At 35.8% G+C, this 22,728-nt stretch overlaps 1 protein-coding gene across 1 annotated transcript in view; it reads right to left on the reverse strand.

The window, feature by feature from the left end:
• Positions 1–1,140: 1,140 nt before the first annotated feature.
• Positions 1,141–22,728, reverse strand: part of LOC124368371 (transcription initiation factor TFIID subunit 2-like) — a 69,786-nt gene continuing 48,198 nt past the window's right edge. The window contains 5 exon segments of the mRNA XM_046825655.1: positions 1,141–1,465; positions 6,307–6,438; positions 14,828–15,004; positions 15,558–15,708; positions 16,594–16,819. Of these exon segments, the coding sequence (XP_046681611.1) occupies positions 1,265–1,465; positions 6,307–6,438; positions 14,828–15,004; positions 15,558–15,708; positions 16,594–16,819 (887 nt within the window). The 3' untranslated portion in view covers positions 1,141–1,264.

Genomic DNA, 22,728 nt, shown 5'->3' on the forward strand with positions numbered 1-22,728 from the left:
GATTGGTAAAGGTTGTTGAGGTACGTCGCCACTCAGGCAGTTCCTCAGACTCGGAGGAGGACTTCACAGTTGGAGGAACTGATTGGTAATAGTTGTCGAGGTACGTCGCCACTCAGGCAGTTCCTCAGACTTGGAGGAGGACTTCACTGTTGGAGGTAATGGGGACTTCACAGTTGGAGTTAACAATTTGGAACAGATGAATCAGATTCATGACAGAAAATTGTCCGAATATTTCATGTAATACATAGGCCGGGAAAATTGAGATAAGACCAGGATGTTTACTCAGACAGACAGGTAGGCAGATGTAAGGCAATCTAATGTTTTGAAATAAAGCAGATTATCTACGTAACTGGTAGCTACAATTATTGCTGACTATACTAAACTGGTTGGTGGAGGAAAGGCCAGGAACAGCTGAGATTGATCTTTTACATTGAGTTTTATTGAACACTTTGTAGTGATACAGACGCACTGTGTTTATTTTAAGTCTGGAAATAAATTATTCGACGCTTTTGGCGTATATATCCATTAATTATTTTATCTTACAGTACTTGCTGTTTTACAGAATGTCTGGGAAAAAAACATGGGGCCTGGTAGCTTTCTTAGGCTGGGAATCATTTTTATGGTGGGAGAACAAAGTTGTCTCTCAAAAAGTTTTTGATTTATCACTTTGTAGTGACGGACACTATGACTCAGATTCAAGACAGGCCAAAGTTCAAAAATGTTTAAAATCTCAGAAGTATCACTGAAATTTTTATTCTCCTACCTCAGTTGAATCAAAACAAAAATTAATTAATTTTGAAAAGAATATAGCTAAAAATATGTTTTATTGACACACTACTATTCTTTTAAAATCTGTGGCCAATCCTAAGTCATCTGAGAAGGCATAACAATGTGGCCCAAGGAAGAAACTCCCTGTACTAACATTTAAAATAGTTGAAAACTAAGTTACCTGATACTGATTTGTGCTAATCCAATGTTTCTGAAACTGTTTTGTAACATATTATTATGTAATAAAGTCAAGAGTTAATCATACCTACAATTTTCAAATATTCTTACAAATTCAATTTAAAAAATTAAATAATCAAATAACTCTTTTACTGCTGAATCTGGGGGAAAATCTTAAAAAAATCTTTAGAGAAATACAAAAACTAAAGAAGAATATTTATTTTTCTGGATTTGTCTACAAGCGTAAAAACTGTTTATTTTTCAATCACAGTAAACTCGAGATCACATAAGTTCCAGAACTGAAACTCTCTGCTGGCTGTCAGAACGTGAACTCTTTACTGGCAGAACTCGCTGGAGGGCTGGGACTCGAACTCGCCGAACTCAGTGTCTCTTCCTTTATCTTTAACTTTCCCAAGTCTTTCTTCTCTTTATCCTTTTCCTTCTCTTTGGTGTGTTTATGATCATGTTTGTGTTTATGTTTATGTTTGTGCTTTTTACGGTCTTTCTTCTTTTTCTTCAGCTGAAACCAGAGTAGAATTTAAAACAGTGATTACAATAATTTTAATCTTACAGGTCATAATCAAATAAACTAATAAAAGTTTAGCAAAGAACTTATGAAATCTTGGGCCATGTCACCACATATTACTTTGTTAATAATAGCAACATGTGGGACAAACTTTCATGTATAATTGCCTCTTTATTTTGTGATTTCCTGCCAAATCATTAATTATATGCCTAAATTGTTTAGGATCATTTGAACGTTCTTTCAATTTGGATCTCTTTTTTGTTTGAAGTTTGTTTTTGACAATAAGACAATAGACAATATTCTTTATTTACATATTCATAGAGAATAGTAACAGCGTCCTTAAAACTAACAATATTAACATTTGTATACAATAAATTGGTCTTGTTTTTTCCATCAAAAATCTCTTTCTAGATATTCTTCAATGGTGTAGTAGGGATTTTCTAGTAGCCACTTCTTTACTTCACTACTGAAAGCCTTTGTGTTACTCTTCTTCAGATCTTCTGGTAAATAGTTCCACAGCTTCATACCCATGTATGATGGCTTCTCCTCAAACAGGGCCATTCGATGCACAGGAAGATGAAAGTTTTCTGCCCTTCGAGTGTTGTAATGATGGATGTCACGACCTCTTGGTAGTCCATTATTGTGAACAAAGGTAACTGCCTCCAGAATATAGAGAGCCATGACCATCAATATTGATAAGTTGACAAAGAATAGACGACAACTGTCTCTCTGCTGTAAGCCAGTCAGTGCTCTTACTGCCTTTTTCTGGATTACTAAGATGCGATGTAGGTTGCCTATTGAAGAGTTTCCCCATACTAAGATACCATAACGGAGATGAGATTCTAAAAGAGCATGATATGCTATTTTAGCCGTGGCATTGTCTGTAATTTTTGTTAATCTTCTTATGACATAGATCCCAGTATTTAGTTTCTTACACAAACTGTCAACATGAGCTGTCCAGCTGAGATCCTTATCTATTGTCACTCCCAGGTACTTTGCTTCTGAAGCCACCCGAACATTTGGCAGGTGAGCTGTTTGTTCCTTTTTGCTGCCCATAATTATCTGCTGGGTTTTAGTTTCATTTACCACTAGGTTGTTATTGTGGCAATACTGTACAGCCATATTCATAGCAATATATGACTGGATCTCTAAATGTTCTATAGATTTTTCAGACAGAAGCAGAACAGTATCATCAGCATACATCAGGGTTGTGGCAAATTCTTCCAAATATTTAGGCAGGTCGTTGGTAAAAAGTGTAAATAGGACAGGCCCCAGGACAGATCCTTGTGGAACGCCTCTTAAAACAGGTAGTGGGCAGGATCTAATTCGCTGAACTTTATTATGTTGGGCATATTTAATTTCAACCACCTGTTCTCTATTGGTCAAGTAGCTCTCCAGCCATTCTGCTGCAGTGCCTTGTACACCTAAGGACGATAGTTTGGTTAAGAGTTGTTCATGGTCAAGCGTGTCAAAGGCTTTACTTAAGTCAAGTAGTATTGCAGTAGTTGTGTTTTTCACTTCTATTTGGTCTATTATATATTCAATGAAGCTAATCAGAGCAGTTGATGTTGATTTGTTTTTTGTGAATCCATGTTGTTGTTGTGTAAGAATATTATTAAGTCTGAAGAAGTCAAGAAGTCGAGAGAGTACAACTTTTTCAAGCACCTTTGAAAAGGTTGAAATAAGTGAGATTGGCCAGTAGTTTGTAGCTTCATACTGATCGCCTTGCTTAAAAATAGGAATAACCTTAGAGAGTTTTAGTTTACTGGGAAATTTGCCACATTGGAAAGATAAACTGATTAAGTTAGTTATGGGATGAGCTAATTCTTGCACGCAGGCCTTTAATAATTTTGATGAGATTTCATCTATACCTGAAGAAAGTTTAGCTGGAAGAGTGTTGATGATATTTATTACTTCCTCAAGTGTTGGATTTTTTAGGTCTCGCAAGTACGGGATGTTAGGTTTCTGAACAGTATTTTGTGACTTGTTAAGAGGGGGGTTGTTGCTTTTAATAGCAGCATCAGCCATTGTTGTAAAGACTGTGTTTAAGTGCTCTGCTATCTTATGAGGATCTTTGGAATTTACATTGTTGATCTTAAGTTCTCTTGGTTCAGCTGATATTTTGATTCCTCTTTCATTGTTTATGACTGCCCATACGGCTTTAGTCTTGTTATCTGAACAAGTTATTTGGTTTGCAGCAGCTTGCTTTCTGAGTTCTTTTAATTTCAAGTCATATTTTTTCTTCTTTGCGGCAGCAGCCTCCTTGTGTTCTCTTAAGTTTGTAAAATTAAATAGTTCGTGCGCTTTTAGAAACTCTTTTCTCAGCTTTTCAGTTTCTGAATTTCTAAATTTTCTCTTCTTGTGTGGTTTGTTAATTTGATATGGACATGACTTATTCAATGCTGATGATGGTGTTTGAAAAGTGGTTATAAGCTGTTTCAATATCTGAGGTGTTGATGATGTTATCCCAAGTCTCATTTGCTAAGATGTTTTTAAAATGTTGTATGTTGTCCTCACTAAATTTTCTTTTTCGTTCCCTAACGATCTGATAACGAGTTTTTTCTGTTAAAATATTTAAAGTGCAGAATTGTGCAGTATGATCAGAAATTCCTGCATCAAGGATATTTACTAAAACTTTGTCCTCTTCTAGATTAGTACAAATGCAGTCAATAGATGTTTCTGAGTGAGGTGTTATTCTGGTGGGAGGGAGAGGAATTCTGCTCATATTGTAGCTGAGAAGTGTCTCATTGAGGAGGACTTGGTCACGTTCCAGTTTAAGGCAGTCAATATTAATATCACCTATTAGTAAGGTTGGACTCTTCCAAGTTGGTACCTCATTCATTACTGACGAAATAATGTCCATGGCATCTGTCAATGAACCCTGAGGCCGATAGATGACAATGGAAGGATTGTGAAGAAAACAGGCTTATTCAGGACATTTGCATCATTCAGTGATACAAGAAAATTAGTAACACTACATTTCAAGATCTGCAATCTGATCTCTTCTTCAGGTAAATAACTAACCTAACACATAATTACAAACTAGGTTAAAATAAACAAATCATACCAGAGCTTTGTGGCATGCCTAAGTCAGGAATCACAACCACCATGTTGTGTGTCAACTTCAATAACTCTAAAACATGCATTTAATAAAAAACTAAACATAACACTAATTATTACAACTGAACTACAAAATACAAGTCACAATAGGTCTGCATTTGTTAATCAACCACCTACGACTAACCAGAGGCCAATAGCAAATGGCGATTCTCACTGCAGAAACATGATGGCGGCAAAAAAAAGCCTCTGATCAGTCGTAGGTGGTTGATCAACGAATGCAGACCTATTGTGACTTGTGTTTCAATGATTAGTGTTGTGTTTAGTTTTTAATTCAGTGCATGTTTTAGAATTTGGATCTGTAATAATTTCATTTAACTACTTTGTATCATTGCACAACTTCTGATCTAATATTTTATAATGATTTACAAAATCCACATCAAAAGATTGCTTCTTGATTTTTTTTAATGAGTTTATCTCTTTCAAGTATAGAGTTTGCAAGTTCAGTAGTAATCCATGGCTTAACAAATTTAAGGACAAATATCCTAAAAACAATGAGAATTTAAAGTTGGAAATCCAGTCCAATCAAACAACATCATGACTGACAATGGGTTCAAAGATAAACAAATATTGACTACTCCTCTACAAGACATGAACCATTAAGTAAATGCAATAGAAGGTGGATATAAAGCTGTCATAGCGCAGTGGAATGTGCAGGGACTTTTACAAAAAATTGATGAATTGAATTATCTAAATAATAAGTTTGAAGTAGATATTTTATGCATTAGTGAACAATGGTTAGCTCAAAATGAGATTGTGATCATATGTGTACCAGGTTACGACTTGGTCAATGTCTGTTGTACATCATCTGGGAGGAGAGGTGTTGTAGCGATTTATACTAAATCTGGAAGAGTAGGTGTTGAGGTGCTGGACTTTGTGAAGGTCCATGCTGTGAAATAGCATTTACATTCAAGAGTTAATCTTTACCTGTCTAGGTGTATACCGTGTGTCCTTGAACAACAATTTCAATATGTTTATTGAAGGACTATTCAACTTATTATCTGTATATAACTCTAGGAATAAGTTAAATTCATCTCTTGTATTGTGTGGAGATTTCAATGTAAATATTTTATGTGATCATATTAATAAGCATATATTTTTAAATCTGTTGACAAGTTTTAATTTAATTACAACTATTAATGAAATAACTAGGCCTGGTTTAGATCAAAGTTCTTGCCTTGATAACATGAGCCTATGATTGTCTCTGCACTACTAATGGTGTAATGGTGCAGATATGGCTGATATAGGTGCTACAAGGATAACAAGACCTACTGATTCTACGAGCTCATTTTTACAATGCTATTAAGTAAAAAGATTTGGTTGTTCCTCTACACTCTTCTAACAGTACATGAGAAGTTTATAACTACTCGTTAAACATTGTTGACTTTGTGTTTCCTGTAAGAATTGTTTCCATAAATGTACATCTCATAAAACTAATTGGCACTATGCTAATCTTAGACATCTCAAAGATCAGTGTTTGTTTACAGGCGAACACTTTAAATACACTGGTCTCCCACAGGACCCCAGATTACAGTTATATTTGTACAGTGTGCTTGTAGTGTTACTATTCTCACAATAATGAAGCATAACAGTGGTACCTTGTCCTCCTTGTTGAACATTCCTGGCTTGAACCCCACTGGACCCCAGATTACAGTTATACTTGTACAGTGTGCTTGTAGTGTTACTATTCTCACAATAATGAAGCATAACAGTGGTACCTTGTCCTCCTTGTTGAACATTCCTGGCTCGAACCCCACAGGACCCCCAGTACCACTGATGCCGGGGAGGGAGGCAGAGTTTTCTGAGTAGTACTCGGTCTTCACCTTGCTGGGTCCTGCCTCGCCCACGTCCTGGAACATTGCCAATAAATATTAAATAGTTAAAGGATGTGGGAAAACATTCATCTTCAGATATATTTATATCTGAAGATATAAAATATGTATAAGATAAATATAATAAATTTATGTATAAGAAAGATAATAAATCTTCCTTATACATAAATTTTTTGATTGAAGAACATACATCTTGCATAAACATGACAATAAGATAAAAAAATAAATTCTTTTTTAAACTGCCAATGTAGTGATTCTTATATAGGTAAGATAGTTTGGCCAAATTGCAAGGATTTTTAAACTTTTATACAATGTATTGCTTTATCCTATGATGCAAAATTGTAAACTGTAAACTCAATACACAATAAGAAAATACAAAACGTTTTGTAAAATGCAACACATTCAATATTTTATACCAACAATTATAATACACACAGCAGACTCGCAGTGATCTATGAACGTAAATCTAAAAGTACTAACTGCAAGCAAAAAGTTATTTTTAAATCTCAGAAAATTTGTTTAAATGATTATCTACTTAAGATTTTTTAAACAAACAATAAAAAACAACCAAAGAAATCGCAATTAAAATTGAAGACAAAATTGTTGAAAACCGAGCTCAAGTGGCAGACGAATTTTAATAAATACTTCTCTTCCGTGGCTACAGTGGTTCGGCAATTAACTGAACCACGGTTCCACGGAGGAGATGCTGTTGTATCGGTTGCATCCATGGCCCTGACTCTTGTGTGTGAGGGGGAGGTTGCACGAGTCAACAGGGACTCAACTCAAAAAAATCTTGTGACGCAAACGGGATGTCAGTGTGGCTACTCAAACACTGCTTCAGGCATATATTGAGACCACTCACAAAATTGATCAACTTTTTCTTTGAAAAAGGAACCTTCCCATCACTTTTGAAGACATCCAAAGTCATTCCGATCTTCAAACAGGACGATCCTTGCCTTGCAAGCAACTAATCGTCCAATCTCAATTCTTCCAGTCTTCAGCAAAAAATTTGTGAAAAAATTTTCTATGAAAAGCTTGCAAGCTTTCTAGAAAATAACAATATCCTAAATCCGGAACAATTTGGATTTAGGAAAAACAGATCCACAATCGAAGACGCTTGTGAACAATCTTTTGGACAATGTTGTCGATGGATTGGAAGGACGAGAACATGTGCTCAGTATATTCCTAACCTATCCAAAGCGTTTGACTGTGTGCATCATGAAACACTTTTGCTCCAGTTGCGATAAATGCGGCGTTCGGGGTCTCTCTCGCACTTATGGCTCACTTCTTACCTTCAAGGATCAAGACCAGTGCGTTGAGGTATCGAACGTCTGTCTCAAACAAAATTAAAAATGACCCATGGTGATTCCCTCAGGGCTCCATCCTTGGGCCTCTTTTTGTTCCTAGTTTACGTCTGCAGACTGAATTCAGTGATCCAGCATGGTAAAACTAGTTCAGTGATGCTGACGACACAACTCTCTGTATCAAAAACAAATCAAATCAAGACCTGGAAATCACATCCTTCATGGAACTGAATGCATGCATTCAGTATTTTTTGCTGAATTGAACCTGAAAACAAATCATTCAAAAACAAATGTCATGTGTTTTTTAGCCTTCGACAAAATGATCACGAAGTTCAGCCTGCCGTGTTTGTGGATGATGTGCTTTTAGAGGAAACTAACTCCACAAAGTTTCTGGGAATGTTCCTAGACAGAGGACTGACCTGGGCTGATCATGTTGACAATGTATGTGCTAGAGTGGCCTCAGGCATATATGCCTTGCGGCACCTGGCAAAGTTCTGTTCCCCCTGAGTTTCTGAAAATGGCATATTTCGGCCTGATTCATCCACACTTTGCGTATGGAGTGAGACTCTGGGGAGGTTGTGCCAAAAACAAAATGGAAAAGAGTTTTTCAAGCTCCAAAAAAAGGCAATCAGAATCATTGCAAATTTAAATTACAGAGAGTCGTGTAGGGAATCTTTCAGGGAGTTAGAAATTGCTGACTTTGCCCTGCCATTTATGTTCTGGAGGTGATCACGTACTGCAGATCAAAGTGTGATTTGGTTCGTGGCGGTGACGTTCACCACTATGAGACGAGAGGCAGGGGCAACTTCCGAACTCGGGAATACAGACTGACATTATCACAACATCTCCCTCAACAAGTTTGGTGTCAGACTAATCAACAAGCTCCCTGAAAGTGTCAAACATTCCGCCAATTCAACATCAATTTCAAAACTCGTCTTTCTTAAACGCCTTTTGGTGTCCAAAGCGTTTTATTCTGTCGATGAATTCATGGTCAGCCGCTGGGATGTCTAAATTTAACTTGGATCTGAAATCAGTTTGAATGTGTTTGAGTGAATGCATGAATTGTAAGTATGAATGTGTTTTTGAACGTCTAAGCCTGTGGTTTATCTTACTTACTTCTGACTTTTGCAATACAATGTCCATTGTCAAAATGCAATAAAGAGATTGATTGATTGATTGAATTCGACAAAAACGTCTATCAGTATAAAATAGAATAGAATATATTTATTGTCTTTAAGCCTTGTGAGCAATGGACATTGTCAATAATAAACAAATGGCATTATAATGAGATAAGAAAAATAAACAAACAGAGATTGTCCTACTGAGCCACCAACAACATCAACATATCCATTATAAAGTCACAACATTTTATTTAATATTCAGATACGAAACATACAAGAGCCACAAAAAAATGTATAGTAAATAACAAATAACAAGGATGTTTAAAACATAACAATAAAAATAGCTGATGTTGAGTTATTAGGGAGTAAAAAAAAACAAATAAATAATTAACAATAATTATAAAACTCTATAAAATAAATAACAAGATGAAATTTAGATTAAAACACATTATTAATTAGGCCTATTTAAAACTTACAGTCTACGTTATTACAGTTCAGGTACTCATTGATTGAATAGAAAGGATTTATTACCAGCCAGTTGAAAACAACACGTTAAAACTGTTTCAGCTCTACTGTATTTGCCTTGCGGTCAAGTTTATTAAACAAAGTAATGGACATATATTCAAAATTCTTTTGGGTTTTACTTAACCTGCAGTAATTTGTATCTATTAAATTCCTGTTCCTTGTATTGTAAGAGTGCACATGACTTCAGAGAACATAATCATTTAACTTTGTCTTTACATAAAGTAAACATGTGTATATATATATATATATATATATATATATATATATATATATATATATATACAGATTTATTACAGTAAAAATTGATTCTTAAATAAATAAAGGTGTACAGTTAGTATTTCTTTCTGAGTTTGTTAAAATTCTTATTGCTTTCTTTTGTATTATAAGAACTCTATCAATACCAATTCCATTTCCCCAAAAGAGTAAGCCATATAAAAGTATGCTATTGAAAAAAGCAAAATAGGAATTTTTTAAGTATTCTTTAGGTACAAAATTCTTTAGTTGTCTCAGCAAAAATACCACTCTAGATAATCTAGCACAAACTTGATTAATGTGATCTGACCAAGTAAGTTTACAGTCTAAAACAATTCCCAACAGTTTTACATTTGGCAAATAATTGTACTGGTTAAGTTGCAAAGTAAATAAAATATGTTGTGTTTTACTTTCATTTAGAGCCAGTTCGTTAGACTGAAACCAAGTTTTAGCCTCAAGACATGCCTCATCTACAAAACTACACAAGTTATTAATGTTACTTTCGGAGCTAAACAATGTAGAGTCATCAGCATAAAGGATAACATTGGCCTTAACATTACAGGGAAGATCATTAATGCTTATTAAAAACAACAAAGGCCCAAGACCCGATCCCTGTGGTACGCCAAACTCAACTGAGCGATAAGCAGAAAGACTCCCACCAACACAAATTCTCTGCCCTCGCTCAATCAGGTAAGATTTTAAAAGAGCCAATTCAGAATTTTGTATGCCATAATATGATAATTTAGAGAGCAGGATTTCTCTCGGGACACAGTCAAAAGCTCTGGTGAGGTCGAAAAGGGTTGCCATAGTGGCAGATTTGGCCTCAAAGCCATCAACAATCGACCCCACCAAAGCTCCAACCGCATCCAGAGTACTTCTTCCTGCTCGAAAACCGAATTGGGAATTTGAAAAAGAATAACTATCCAGAAAGTTTCAAAGTACTTACTCAGTTGTTCATTCATGATGGATTCCAGAATTTTTGAAAAAATGGGCACCACAGAGATCGGTTTATAGGAACCTGGTAAATCTTTGGAACCCTTCTTATAGATAGGCACAGTTTTTGATATTTTTAAAGATTTTGGGAAAACTCCTATGAACAAGCACTGATTTATACACCAAGTGAGTGGCAATATGAGAGAGAAACAAATTTTATTTAAAAGAACACTTGATAAGCCATATATATCTTTAATATTAGAAGATTTCATCTTATTCACTATTTTAGAGATCTCCTCACAGGACACTGGGTTCCACTTAAAGCTGTTGGTAGTACGGGGAGCACGACCAAGTAAGTCCTCAGCAGATGAATTACTAGGAGTGATGTTCTGTCTTTCTTCTTTCACGGTATCAACAAAGAAATCAGAGAATGCCTCAGGTGAAATGTCGGGGGTAGATGAAGTAGTAGGGCTTCTGACAGCAGCAATAATAGACCATGCAGCCTTGCAGGGATTTGACACAGAGTTGATTAAAGTCTCATTGGCTCTAAGCTTCGCCTTCTTCAGTTCACTTTTATACATGTTTCTTACACTGATGTAGGCTCTTCGTGCAAGATCAGTTTGGTATGACAATAAATTGTATAAACAGCCATAACTCGCTCCTTTAGATCTTGTAGCGTTTTTAAAGCTACATTGATTTATTTTTTTAATTAAAACTTAAATTAAATAAAAATTTTGGGATCGAAATATTGGGACTTAATTTTAGATTAGATTGTGAAATGTCAGGGTAAAATCGAACATGTAATCCTTTGGCAAGTTAGCACTGGTAGTTTTAAATTGTTAGGAAGGCAGGTTGACTGCCTTGAATTGATTAGAACTTGTCTTATTGTGAGTATTGTTCTCCTGGTTTGATACAGCTGGACCAATGAGAGAGCTCCACGGATGTCCTGCAAAGGTGATTGGAAAGGGAAGTATTTAAGCGCCCGCCCGCTCATAATTTTCGCCCTTCTTTTGGTTATTTTCGTGAGTAAAGTTAATTGCAGTGCGCCGTTTTTTCTTAAATTTTTTTCCACGAGTGATTTTGAGGTAAGCACCACTTTATTGTACGTTTTATTGAAATAGTCATCCTGATCTGATTTTAAATTAATTTTGTTGTCTTTTTTATAGGAAAAAATTAAATTCATAGAAACTACAGAGCAATCTGAATAACTTATTCTCGAAGAACAATAGAGCATAATAGAATCATACAATTTACATTTGGTTCATGCTTGCAAGAGAAGTGAATTAAAATTGAACTTTGTTAATAACTTTAATTGAGATTTGAAAAGGTAGTAATTTATTAATATTTAACTGGAACTGTTTTATTGTGAATTATTAATTGAAAATTAATTGAACTTTAATAATTGTTAGAGAGAGACTTGTAATCTGAATTGCAGAGACTTGAAAGTTAAGGTTCAAATAGTGTAAAGAGAAGTTGAAATTTTTATTTTGAATTTTGAGTGAACTTAGAAGTGAACATTTTTATTTTTATTATTTCCAAGTGGTATTTCATTCTTATTTTAAAACTTTATTATTTTATTTTAGAAGAGAGCTCTGATTTTTAGTTTGATATATTTGATTAATATTTTTATTTCTTGCCAAAGGAATTTTTAAATTTACATTGTACTTAATATTCACTAGAATCTTTACTAATCAAAAAATATTTTATATCGTCTTGGATGTATTATTGATGATTTAAATATTAATACTCTGGAATATTAATATCAACAATCCAAGTCGTTATAGATCTCTTAAGTGATCAGTATACCATTTGAGTTTTAGCTTAGAATTATTAACAGTTCTGGTTTTAAAAGGGCAGCACAGATCAAAAATAGTTAAAAATCTTTTCATAAAAATGTAAAATAATATAGTGTTATTATCACTATTTGCAAATATGGCTGGCCAATTAGTAAATGTTAAATAAGAGATTAAACTTTCAATGTTACTAGGAGCTAGACATCTCACCTCAATCTGCTTTTCCCGAGAATTCTTTGTAAATTGCAATTCAAGGACAAGGGATATTTCAATCATGTTATGATCAGACAAACATTCACTTAAAACCTTGGCCTGAAAACAATTGTCACCCAAATTGGTCACAACATTGTAGAGGCAGGCATTGCCTCTTGTCGGGAGATTTACAGTCAATTTACAATCCACTGATCTTAAAATGTCTTTTAAATTGTTAACACTAGATAAGTTAGCCTTCAAAAAGTCAATGTTGAAATCCCCGCACAAAATAATAGAACATTTAAACTCAATTAGGTGATCAAGCAAACGTTCAAAGAGACCCATAAAGGCGTCCATATTCCCTCCAGGAGGCCTATATAGTGCTAATAAAATTATTTTATACTCAGTCAACAGGACTCCCGCCACTTCAGTGTTCATCTCGCTGCAAAATTCATCAACATCAATAACGTTGAACCTGATACCCTGCCTCAGTAGGATACCCGAGCCCCCACGTTGATTAATAGATCGGCAGTACATACTAGCTGATAGAAAGCCCTGGATATTAACCAAATCAGAAGTCAGTCCAGAGCACCAATGTTCGCTGACACAGAGTCCAAGATAACAAAACCTCCAGCATGTCACGTTTGTCCATTAAAGACTGAGCATTTAAAGTGATTTGTATACTGATAATAAGCCGATACAGGTCTTTGATAAAAACACTTTATTCTTCTGTTTTTTAAGGTGCTGAATTCAAATATGATACTTAAAAAGTGTCACCCACCATTTTCCCACATTTTCTTGTTAAATTTATTATATTAACCCTCCAACTGATGACTGATGACACAGACGTTCATCAATACCACTTGTGAACTGATAAGATGGCACAGCCGTCGGTCAACTTTCCGCTATTATTACGCGAAAACAGTTTAAGTTATAAAGACATAATATAACTTGCACCAATCGAGTCTTCTACTCATAAATATCAATTCATTTTATATAGTTTATATTCGTATATTCCACGTTGTCAGCTGATATGGATCCAAATGCCATACATCATACAGCTGACGCACTGCACAGCCTTGACGTTCTTTGTTGCTACTGTTGCTAGGTTATTATGTAGACTAGTTGTTTATAATTATTGATTGTTATCATTGTTCAACAAATGATATACGTGAACTATTGGATGATGAAAATATTAGTTCTGATGAAGAAAGTGACATATCGGCAAACAAAGTGCATGATAATATTTCTTTGTCAGATTTGTTTTCAGGTAGTCTGGATGATTATGAACCAGTGGAATATGAAATGGGTTGTGAACAAACCGATAATGACAGTGACAACAATTCATCACTATCTGATATTCGTCTTGCCCAAAGAATTCATCAAACACCAATATGGATAAGTGTACTGCCAAAAAAGTAGTACATACTATACATTTTGATCAAAAACTTGTTTGTGTTGTAAATAAATGTATATATGTTATAATCTTTTTGTTCATTACAAAACTGTGTATATTTTCTACATTTACAGTATCTTACTGTAAATGTACTTTCAAGTCATGTGAAAGTTACGTAGAGTGAAACTTAGAAAACCAAAACTTTACAATACACATTTAGCTACTTATGTACAAATAAAAAAACAATACTCTAGTAATTGCATATTTTACATTTTCTCTGGTTTGCAACAAAAATATATAACACTTATTACTCAGCATTTAGCATATATTTTTTTTTAATATCTGAAAAATATGTTGTGCAAAGACAAAAGCCAGTGTATCATTCTGGGAGTTTCTTATTATTAGTCGGAGGGTTAAGAGATGACTGTCTGGACACACTGTATTTGGATTTATGGACAATCTAACTTGAGTAGAAGAGAAATCATCTTTTCATGTTCTTTATTTCGTAATTGGACAAGACTATACATTTTAAGATATGTTAATTGATTGCTACATCACTGGATACAATTACTGTGTAGATAATCTATGTTTCTGTACTTTTATCTTGTCCTGCAAAGCTTAAACTAATAAGCAACTGTACAATGTGAGTAAAGTGTGGATATGGAACTATTTAAAATTTAATTTCAATAAATTAGGCTAAATTTGTATCAGTAACTAATTCTCTAACCTCCGAAAGCAGAAAAACCACTACTACTCATAGCAACAATAACAGTAAATAATGTCCAGAAAGGAAGAGGAAGCCCAGCTAACAAAGTATTTATGTTTTGGTGCTTGTACATACAGCCCTGCTTTCAGGCCATCACGATATTGTAGATGCCCGAAAAGTCTAACCTTGCTCCTGGATGATTTGTTGGTATCGTCGGCACCGATGACCTCCACGGTGGCAACTCCAAGGTCGTCGGCGGTAACTACCTCCAGCTCTTTGAGTGGTGATGCCGCCTTGCGTTTGAGGGACATCGACACATCCATCGCCTCGGGCTGACTTTGTGACGGCTTCATCACCGACAACTGTGGACAGCAGAAAGAACACACACTTGAACTACATACTTTAGGAACAGTAACTGAAAGTATTGATAGTCTACTCAATTTATTATTTATATAGGTTAAGCAATTTTGTTATTTTATATTTGAAGTACTAGTTAATAATTTACCGCAACTGTAAATGAAGGCTTGATAGCCCTAACTCCACCTCTTTAATAAATGCATTTTTCATTTCATTCATATTCTATATCAAATATTAGTTACAGAAAGATTTAGGAGAAAAGACTTTCAAATTTTTCCATAACTGCTTGTCCAAACATCTTTTCTATAGACTGCAAGAACATTTTGAAGTAATGCCTCTAAAACTAGCCCTGGTTTTAAATCTATTTCTATGTGCAGTTTATTTTCACATAATATCCATACAATACCGATGGTAATGGTATTTTAACAAATTCTTATATTTGTATGGGATATGAGCCCAAGCGATTAAATGGTGAACTGATGGAGAACAATGTGCAACATAAATGTTGTCTTGAGAGATTCAACGTACTGACATTGTAATTCTACACAAACCACTAACTTCGGATTCTATGAAGGAATCGACTCGTTGAGGCTTTAGAAGAGCAGCCAGTTCAGGGATGGGCAGACAGGTGGGTCTCTTCTTTCCGTACAACACGTAGTAGAGATCCACCATAGAGCACCGCATCCGGGTGTCGTGGGACAACATACAGCTGGCAACAAGCAGGAACATGTCACTGTACGTGTGTCTACAATTGCTGATATACAACAAATAAATTAAATATCTAACATTTTTAATACAAGATCTCAATGTCTTCAAAGTGCAGAATCCTTAATATTTCAATTTGTGTTTCACATATCACTTTCTTCAAAGAATTACTACAAGACTTTTACAAGGCAGCTTTACAAACAAAATGACTATCAGTGTTGCAGGAGTTTATGCAAAGTCAGTATTGTGAGCATCTTTCCCCTTCTATTATCATCCCCGTAAAAGGTGTATATCAATCTGACTGTCTATCATTAAACCACTTGAAATTCCTTAAACACTCCCATTTATTATAAACACTTCAAGCCACTTCAAGTAGCTGATTGAATTTTAGATTATCGACTCAGGTATCTGATTACCTAGAGATACTTCAACTTCATATTTCTGACTCTAAAATCGTTTGATCACTTTAGGTATCCAGTTCCTTGTACTGTGTTGTTTTAACTTTTTTGTATCAATATGCAATCATGTCAACACATTTAACTTCAAAATATTGTGCACATTTATGTGTTCGTCTAAATTAGATCTGACACCATTGAACCATTTAGATATTTCAATGGATGATGAACATAATCGAAAATATCACCAGTGACAGTTCATAGAATTTTGGCTATCAACTGACATTCCTCCATGTGGTGAAACTTGTCGGGGTGAACTATTTCAGACTGAGAATATAAGAAATATACTGAAGTCTCAACAACAGAAATATTGTTTGGAAAATTGAGCATCTTTGACCATAATATCCTGAGGAAACATCATTACATTCATTTCAGAATTAAAGTGTTGCTTAAGAAAAAACCAAATTTATGCACAGGTCAATAATCCTATTTACTTGAACAGGTTCCATAGTCGGTTGACTAGATCCTCTCTGTCCAGTCGGTGTCGGTGAGTGTGGGAGTGGTGGAAGGGGGGGTTGTCACACAACAGTCGCACTAGGCCTGACCTCACCCCGGGATCCGGGTCCTCCTCCGCCATATCAAGCAGATACTCCAGGTCTGACCACTTGCCGTCCAGTCCAGTGAAATCCACCAGCATCTCTAGAGCTGTCAGTCGCACCTCTGCCAACACAGTGTCACAAACACATTAACCACAGCAGATACTCCAGGTCTAACCACTTGCCGTCCAGTCCAGTGAAATCCACCAGCATCTCTAGAGCTGTCAGTCGCACCTCTGCCAACACAGTGTCACAAACACATTAACCACAGCAGATACTCCAGGTCTAACCACTTGCCGTCCAGTCCAGTGAAATCCACCAGCATCTCTAGATCTGTCAGTCGCACCTCTGCCAACACAGTGTCACAAACACATTAACCACAGCAGATACTCCAGGTCTAACCACTTGCCGTCCAGTCCAGTGAAATCCACCAGCATCTCTAGAGCTGTCAGTCGCACCTCTGCCAACACAGTGTCACAAACACATTAACCACAGCAGATACTCCAGGTCTAACCACTTGCCGTCCAGTCCAGTGAAATCCACCAGCATCTCTAGAGCTGTCAGTCGCACCTCTGCCAACACAGTGTCACAAACACATTAACTACAGCCAAACCGAAACATGGTAATTTGTGAAAAAGGAGAAGGGTGAAAGGTGTTTTTCCATTACTTTCATTATGATGAACTTTCTACTCCAACAGAACTCTAGCTGATTGACTCGTGGTCTCCAATTACATATCATTACCCCAATCTTCCAAAAATTCTAGGCTTAATCACCGCTATAGTGATACAACCTTGAACTTTCCACATAAGAACAATGTTAAACCTGATTCACTTTTATGGGTTTATTTTTAATCAAAGCACTATGGGAGATGTATCTTTTTAAAAGATTTGTTTATAAATTATATACTTTTTGAATATTTAAACGATGAAAGGCAAAAACATTTAAAATTTTTTTCTAAAACATTTTGAAAAATCAAAAACCATTTGGATGCATATTAATTAATTATATCTTTAAAATAAGCCATTTCCTATAATGCAATGGTATAAAATAAGTCTGTACAAGTGCATTAGGTTAAAAAATGTTCTTATGAGGCCAAAATCAAGATGGCTTCTAGTACAGCAAGCTGTTAAGGTTTAAGTGAAGTGCAAGCAACTAATTTGCAATACAGATGCTTTCACAATTTCTATATTAAAAATACTATAGTTCGCAACAGGCAAAATAAAGGTGTTACGTTTTGTGAAGTACATCCTAAAATATACTGGCTGCATATTGTGTTTCTAAATATCACAGAGAAATTTATTAATGTGAGTCATTTTAGCTAATACTAAGAGATTGGCAGATTGAGCAATGCACAATTATTGAGAGTCATATCTGGCAGATAGATAATATTTGGCTTTATTTATATTATTATTATTTGGCTTAATATGGCTTTCACTTATGATAATATTTTAATTGTTGGATCGAAAATAGACCTTGCAGAAGTGATATTTTTAGTCCACAATATTAACCACAAAAATTAATTTAGCCAATTAAAAGCCAAGATCTACAGGACTTTACAAGCAGCCAAGAAATTTTTGGAGTTCACTGTTACTCCAATATTGGAACTATGAAACTATGGGCACATGTGATTTAATGTGACAGAGTATTAGCATGTTTAAAACATATAAACCATGACCTGGAGGAATTTACTAGCCACCAACAACGTTTATGGGGTTCCATGCTGCTTAATATTGAAACTATGGGAACATGTGATTTAATGTGAACCATACAAACCCTGACCTAGAGTATTAGCATGTTTATAGCCTACTTTGACATCTCGTGTTGTGACATTCATTCTTGTTCTTAGGCTTTTTGGCTGTGATGTCTATATATTGTGCAGGACTGTGTTAGCATTGAAGTTGGTAAATGAGATTTTCTGTGAATCAGATGCCTTTTATCTTAGATACCTCCTTTGTTGATGAGCTTGTGAAGGTGTGAGTAGGTTGTTTTATGGAACATGTTTTGCACTTTTCGCTATAATACTAACCAGTCCCCAACATGCTGCAAGCCATAACTTTACAAACTTCAATAACTGTGTCCCAAATCCCAGTAGTTAAATCATTACCAAAAGACTATAATCCCTTACAGTTAAGAAGTTGGGAACTGCAATCCAATGGGTAACAAAATCAAGAAATCCTCTAAATCTAACCCTGAGATTAGTTCCTTCCACCACTACCTTCAGCAGATTAACAGTTTTCATAGATATTTAATATAGTACTCAATATCCAAGAAACATCCAAGATGGTGGACATATAACACAACTAGTGTAAGTGCTCCTCATTTAAGCGAAGTTTTGAACGGGTAAAACAACATATTCCCAATCAAACTGCACACCACATCAAACTGTAAGTTGTAGTAATATTCACTTACCTCAAGAAAGAAATTCTACTATCATAAAAACCATAAATTACTTACTTCAAGAAACCCAAGCAAATGTGAACACTAAGAACTCTTATGAACACTCATGTAACCATTGTCAAGCAAGACAATACAATGTATATATATATATATATATATGTATATTTAGCACATTTAACAACTCACTACTGACTAAGGGGACACTCTGATTAAATTAATAACAATATATTGAGAACTGTCTGGTACCATATGGTGACAACTGGAAGTAGTGCAGTCAGTGCTGACATATCACATTCCACACCTGACAAAGCCGTCAGCAGTCAGCAAACAGATCAACTGCCAAAAAGTGGGTTACTGCTGACACTGCCAGCTGTGCAAATCCCATCACTGACCTTTCTCATTGGAAGCATTACACTGCATAGTTGGACACTGTCAAATTATATTACTAATTAATCAAATAAATTTAGCGAATTTACCAAATATGACAAGTACAAATTTTAAGTTAGGAGACATTGTTTTTGCAAAAATAAAAGGATATAGACACTGGCCAGCTAAAATCCTTCAAGTTATCAGAAAAGAAAATAAACCATTAAAGTTCAAAATATCATTTTTTGGCGAAAATACAACTTCAGAAGTAAAGGAATCTAGCCTTTTCTCCTACTCTGAACATCTTCATAGTTTTGGCATCTCACAACCGGACAATTTTAGGAATAACATTTTTAACAAAGCTCTATTAGAAGCAGAGCAAGCTTTTAATTGTATAGATAATGATCACTCGATGGAACAAGTAGACCACAGTACCTCAAGTAACCAGCAGGATAACTTAGACAGCAGTGTACTGACCATTGATTGTGGCCCACCTCACAGTCCAGACACAGTTGAATATGTTGAGAATAAAATTAAAACTATTAAAAACATTTGTGACACTGACCTTGAAACGTCACTTACTTTGGCAGCAGAGGTAGGTTCCGCTCTCCTTGCTGAAAATAGTAAGCTTAAGCAGGACTTGTTTGAAATTACCTTAAAAAACTCTGAACTAGCTAAACATATTACTGAATCAACCGATTTTGTTAAGATGAATTTCGAAGCTCAGATTGAAGAACTGGAGAAGGAAAAAGAAGCGTTAATAGATAGAACCATTTCTTTGGGTGATACCATAAGGCAACTTGAACTGCAGCTCTTGAAAGAAAAGGAATTACGTAATGAACTCGAACTTTTATACCTAGATCAAGACACTGAGAAAGAACGGATTATTCATAATTATGAAAAAGAAATGGCTCGTTTACAGACCCTTATAAACCAGCCAAAAAACTCATATATTAGTGACGTCAATCTTAACAAACCCTTAGTTAGAGACTCAGAAACACAAACCCTCTCTACTGACACAAACAGTATGAGTCATCCCTCGTCAATCCTGCTCCAATTAGCTGAGCTAAAGGTTCGCCAGGATCAATTGGAGCATCAGCTGACTTTACATATTCACACAAAACCTTGTATTCATGCGACATCTTATGACAACTCGACCGCAGAAGTCAGCCAAATCTGCGATAAAAACACTGAACTTCCACTGACCAAAACCAGGACTCACCTCAACTCGACCGCAGAAGTCAGCCAAATCTGCGATAAAAACACTGAACTTCCACTGACCAAAACCAGGACTCACCGTAACTCGACCGCAGAAGTCAGCCAAATCTGCGATAAAAACACTGAACCTCCACTGACCAAGACCAGGACTCACCGTAACTCGACCGCGCAGAAGTTAGTCAAATCTGCGATAAAAACACTGAACTTCCACTGACCAAGACCAGGACTCACCGTAACTCGACCGCAGAAGTTAGTCAAATCTGCGATAAAAACACTGAACCTCCACTGACCAAGACCAGGACTACATCGTATAAGAACTCGACTGCAGAAGCTGAATCTTCACTGCCTAACATCAAGACTAAAACCATTTTTAGTGCTTCTCTCAGGGCATCTAAATACAGGACAAACTGTAAAAAACATACAACAGTTTCACTATGAAATAAGAGTCAGCCCCAACTCCACCCTAGTCAAAACCCGCCCAGCAGATCACCTCTTACAAACACTACTCCTTTAACAGGGTGTAAAGGCCCACCGGTGACAGCACTGAAACTAGGAAATGCAACATATGAGGAATTCTTCATAACTAACATTGACAATTACAAGAAAATAAACTTAAATTTCTCCATACATCCTACAAAAGTCACAACAAACTCTCCACTCCCCATACTCCCTTCTACAACGAGACCACCAGCGAGCTCTGACAATCCAACTGCCCAGGGCTCACCAATTATTGCCGACAAAGAGAAATCTTTTTTAGGTCATACACAGCAGGGGAAAACCACTGCCTGACAGTGCTGCACCAAAACATAAGAGGGCTATCTGGCAAAGTAAATAGACTCAACCACCTGCTTAATGAGACATCCCCCAGCATTGTAGTTCTAACTGAGCATGGTCTTTGCCAAAATGAAATCCTTAATACAAAATTACATGGTTATACTCTTATATCCGAATTTAGCAGAACTCAGCATAGACTAGGGGGTACAGCTATTTACTGTAAAGACAATCTTACAAGTAACACAGAGGCTATTGAAATAAATAACTTCTGTGAGGAACTCCTCTTTGAGGCAGCACTGATACGTATCACGCTAAGTGGGAAGCAAATCTATGTTTTAGGAGTATACCGACCCCCGGCAGGAAACATAAGAAATAGCCTGGACGCCTTATCTAACATTCTAGACCATAACCAAGCTCATAACAAATTGTTCTTACTAATGGGTGACATAAATATTGACAGTCTTAGAAGTAACAATCCTGGCAGTGTAATGTTTAATGATGAACTGACCATGCAAAATATGAGAAGACTTGCACTCCCTGCAACTCGTGTCACAGCTGAAACAAACACCTCTATAGACTGCATATGTACTAGTATCTCAGAAGAAAAAGTTGCTGCAACCATCTTACAAACTGGTCTCTCTGATCATACAGGCCAGCTTTGTAGTGTGGACTTTATTCATGACAAAAATACATCCATCAGTCTTAAGCGCAAACTAGGCAAACAAAATCTGGAAAATCTCAAATCTTTACTATCCATTAAGAACTGGGACATTGTCAACAATGCTGAAGACGCAGAAACAGCCTACAACAACTTCAACGAGATACTCAGCATTGCCCTAGACATCGCCTGTCCAAAGAGGAAAAGCAAAACCAGAGTTGGCAGTAAGCCATCACATTACTACGACTCAGAGTGTGCAGAGATGAAAGCCTCATATATACGAGCTCTTAATATTTATGAAACAACAGGAAACACTAGAGACAAAGAAGAAATGGTGAATAGAAAGAAATTTTATGACCAAAAGCTAAAATTGCTGCGTCAACAAGTTAACCTTCAATATATACAAAACTCTGACAACACAACAAAAGCACTATGGAGTGTTATAAATAGTGAGAGACTTAGCAATAAGACTAGTCAAACATGCCCTAAGCTTAACATTAACAATATAACTATAGATGACCCAGAGGAAGTAGCTGAAAACCTCAACACCTATTTCACCCAAATAGCAGATATCACAATAGAACAAAATAATTTACTACCAACTGACAGAATAGATGAG

Source organism: Homalodisca vitripennis, chromosome 8 (assembly GCF_021130785.1).
Source record: "Homalodisca vitripennis isolate AUS2020 chromosome 8, UT_GWSS_2.1, whole genome shotgun sequence".
Taxonomy (NCBI): domain Eukaryota; kingdom Metazoa; phylum Arthropoda; class Insecta; order Hemiptera; family Cicadellidae; genus Homalodisca; species Homalodisca vitripennis.